A 2,380-nucleotide genomic window follows, 5' to 3' on the forward strand; every position below is an offset into this window, starting at 1 on the left:
CACCACCACAGTGTGTGTGTGTGTGTGTGTGTGTGTGTGTGTGTGTGTGTGTGTGTGTGTGTGTGTGTGTGTGTGTGAACCAGCAGCAGCAGTCACTGCGTCTCTCAGAGCTTCATCGGAAATTGCAGCTCTGGCGAGGCATCGTCAGCATTGCGCTGATCGAGGGCCGGGACCTGATCCCCATGGACTCCAACGGTCTGAGCGACCCGTACGTCAAGTTCAGGCTGGGACCCCAGAAGTACCGGAGCAAGGTGCGCTAACACGGACCTCCGCCCAGTGGTGTTTACTCAGGAGAGACGCTCATGTCTGGAAATGTTGTTTCTTTTTAAGATTGTATATAAGAGCATGTTTCCCATGATGCATCTGTGTGTTTGTCTGCAGACGGTGCCAAAGACCCTGAGCCCTCAGTGGAGGGAGCAGTTTGACCTCCATATGTATGAGGAGACCGGGGGGGTGTTGGAGATCACAGTGTGGGACAAAGACACCGGGATGAGAGACGACTTCATCGGAAGGTCAGTTTTCTTTTCCCTGTTTATCTGCATCTATTTAAACCACCTAAAGGACTCATAGAACACCCTAAAGATCTCTAGAACCTTTTAAATGATCACTTCTTAGAACCACCCAAATGATGTAGAACCTCCCCAGGTGTCACTAAACCTCCTTAGGGATCATAGAACATCCTGAAGGATCCATAGAACCTTATTATTGACCACTAAACTTCCCAAAGGACTCATAGAACATCCTAAATGACCTCTCGGACCTCCTCAATGACTACTAAATCTCCTCATAGAACATCGTAAATTACTTCTAGAAACTTTTTAATGAGCACTAAACCTCCTAAATGACTCATAGAACATCTTAAATGATCTCAAGAAACTTTTCAATGATTCCTAGAACTTTCCAAAGGATGTATAACCTCCTAAATGGTCACTACAACTCCTAAAGGAGTCATAGAACACCCTAAAGTACATCTAGAGCCTTTTCAACGAACCCTAGATAGGATCTCCCAAAGGATGTAGATTAGAACCTCCTCATTGACCACTAAACAATCTAAAGGACTTATAGAACACCCTAAAGTACATCTAGAGCCTTTTCAAAGAACCCTAGATGGGATCTCCCAAAGGATGTAGATTAGAACCTCCTCATTGACCACTAAACAATCTAAAGGACTTATAGAACACCCTAAAGTACCTCTAGAGCCTTTTCAATGATTCCTCGAGCTTTCCAAAGATGTAGAACCTTCTAACTGGTCACTAAAACGTCCAAACATGATTGATCTCTAGAACCTTTTCAATGACCACTAAACCACCTAAATGACTCATAGAACACCCTAAATTACATGGAAAACTTCCATTTTAAAACATGTTAGAGATACTGGATGCAGCTTATTTTCACTGAACGTTTCTACGGCATCATGATGTCGAATTTCATTTTGACCACATATGTACTTAAAGAGCTTTTGTTTGCCGTCCAGGTGCCAGTTGGACCTCTCCACTCTGTCTAAGGAGCGGACCCACCACCTGGAGCTGGCTCTGGAGGAGTCCCGGGGCCTCCTGGTGCTGCTGGTCACGCTGACCGCCTCGGCTCACGTCTCCATCGCCGACCTGTCCGTCACGCCGCTGGACGACCCGCAGGAGCGCCGGGAGATATTCCAACGCTACGTAAGCTTAAACTCCTGAAGCTAACGGTCAGATCCACAAGATAGAAAGAGAAAACACGTTTAACAGTGAAGTACTTCCTGTTGTGTCTCCTCCAGAGCACGTTGAAGTCGTTCTCTAACCTCAAAGACGTCGGCATCGTGCAGGTGAAGGTGATGAGAGCTGAAGGACTCATGGTGGCAGACGTAACGGGTAATCAAAAAATACACCCTGTACTGTTCTTTATACTACTATGATATACTTTAACCTCCTGTGTGATGCTTTATACTTCTCTACCGTACTTTATACTCATCTCCAGTACTTTATACTCCTAAACAGTACTTTATACTTGCTCTACAGTACTTGTTTTGTGTGACGTGTTGTGAATGTGTTTGTAGGTAAAAGCGATCCGTTCTGTGTGCTGGAGCTGAATAATGACCGACTACAGACTCACACGGTCTACAAGAACCTGAATCCAGAGTGGAACAAAGTCTTCACCTTGTGAGTCCACGTTCCTCCGCCTCTCTCTCAGTCCTCAGAAATACTCCGTGTTACGTTCATTGTACTCTAAATACTTCTGTGTGTACATATCTTAGTACCACTCATTGGTTCTTATGCACTTTATTCATCCTCATGTCTTTGAAATGACGTTCAAGTTGCTTTTAATCAAATATGATCCAAATAAATACTTGATGGCGATGCTTAGTATTAACTAGGATTTTGCCAATGTGCACTTTTGAATT

General features: G+C 44.5%; 1 protein-coding gene across 2 annotated transcripts in view; it reads left to right on the plus strand.

Moving 5' to 3' along the window:
• The window catches only part of LOC116379662 (multiple C2 and transmembrane domain-containing protein 1-like), a 4,169-nt gene extending 1,810 nt beyond the window's left edge, over positions 1–2,359 (plus strand). Inside the window, exons 2-6 of one of the 2 annotated variants that reach the window (XM_031841631.1) lie at positions 84–251; positions 382–512; positions 1,475–1,661; positions 1,757–1,850; positions 2,036–2,359. In XM_031841631.1, coding sequence (XP_031697491.1) covers positions 84–251; positions 382–512; positions 1,475–1,661; positions 1,757–1,850; positions 2,036–2,142 — 687 coding nt within the window. In that variant the 3' untranslated portion in view covers positions 2,143–2,359. The remainder of the gene's footprint in view (positions 1–83; positions 252–381; positions 513–1,474; positions 1,662–1,756; positions 1,851–2,035) is intronic. The other variant, XM_031841632.1, reaches the window with a different exon arrangement.
• Positions 2,360–2,380: the final 21 nt, after the last annotated feature.

Source organism: Anarrhichthys ocellatus, unplaced genomic scaffold (assembly GCF_004355925.1).
Source record: "Anarrhichthys ocellatus isolate YVR2014 unplaced genomic scaffold, GSC_Weel_1.0 scaffold4863, whole genome shotgun sequence".
Classification (NCBI taxonomy): Eukaryota; Metazoa; Chordata; class Actinopteri; order Perciformes; family Anarhichadidae; genus Anarrhichthys; species Anarrhichthys ocellatus.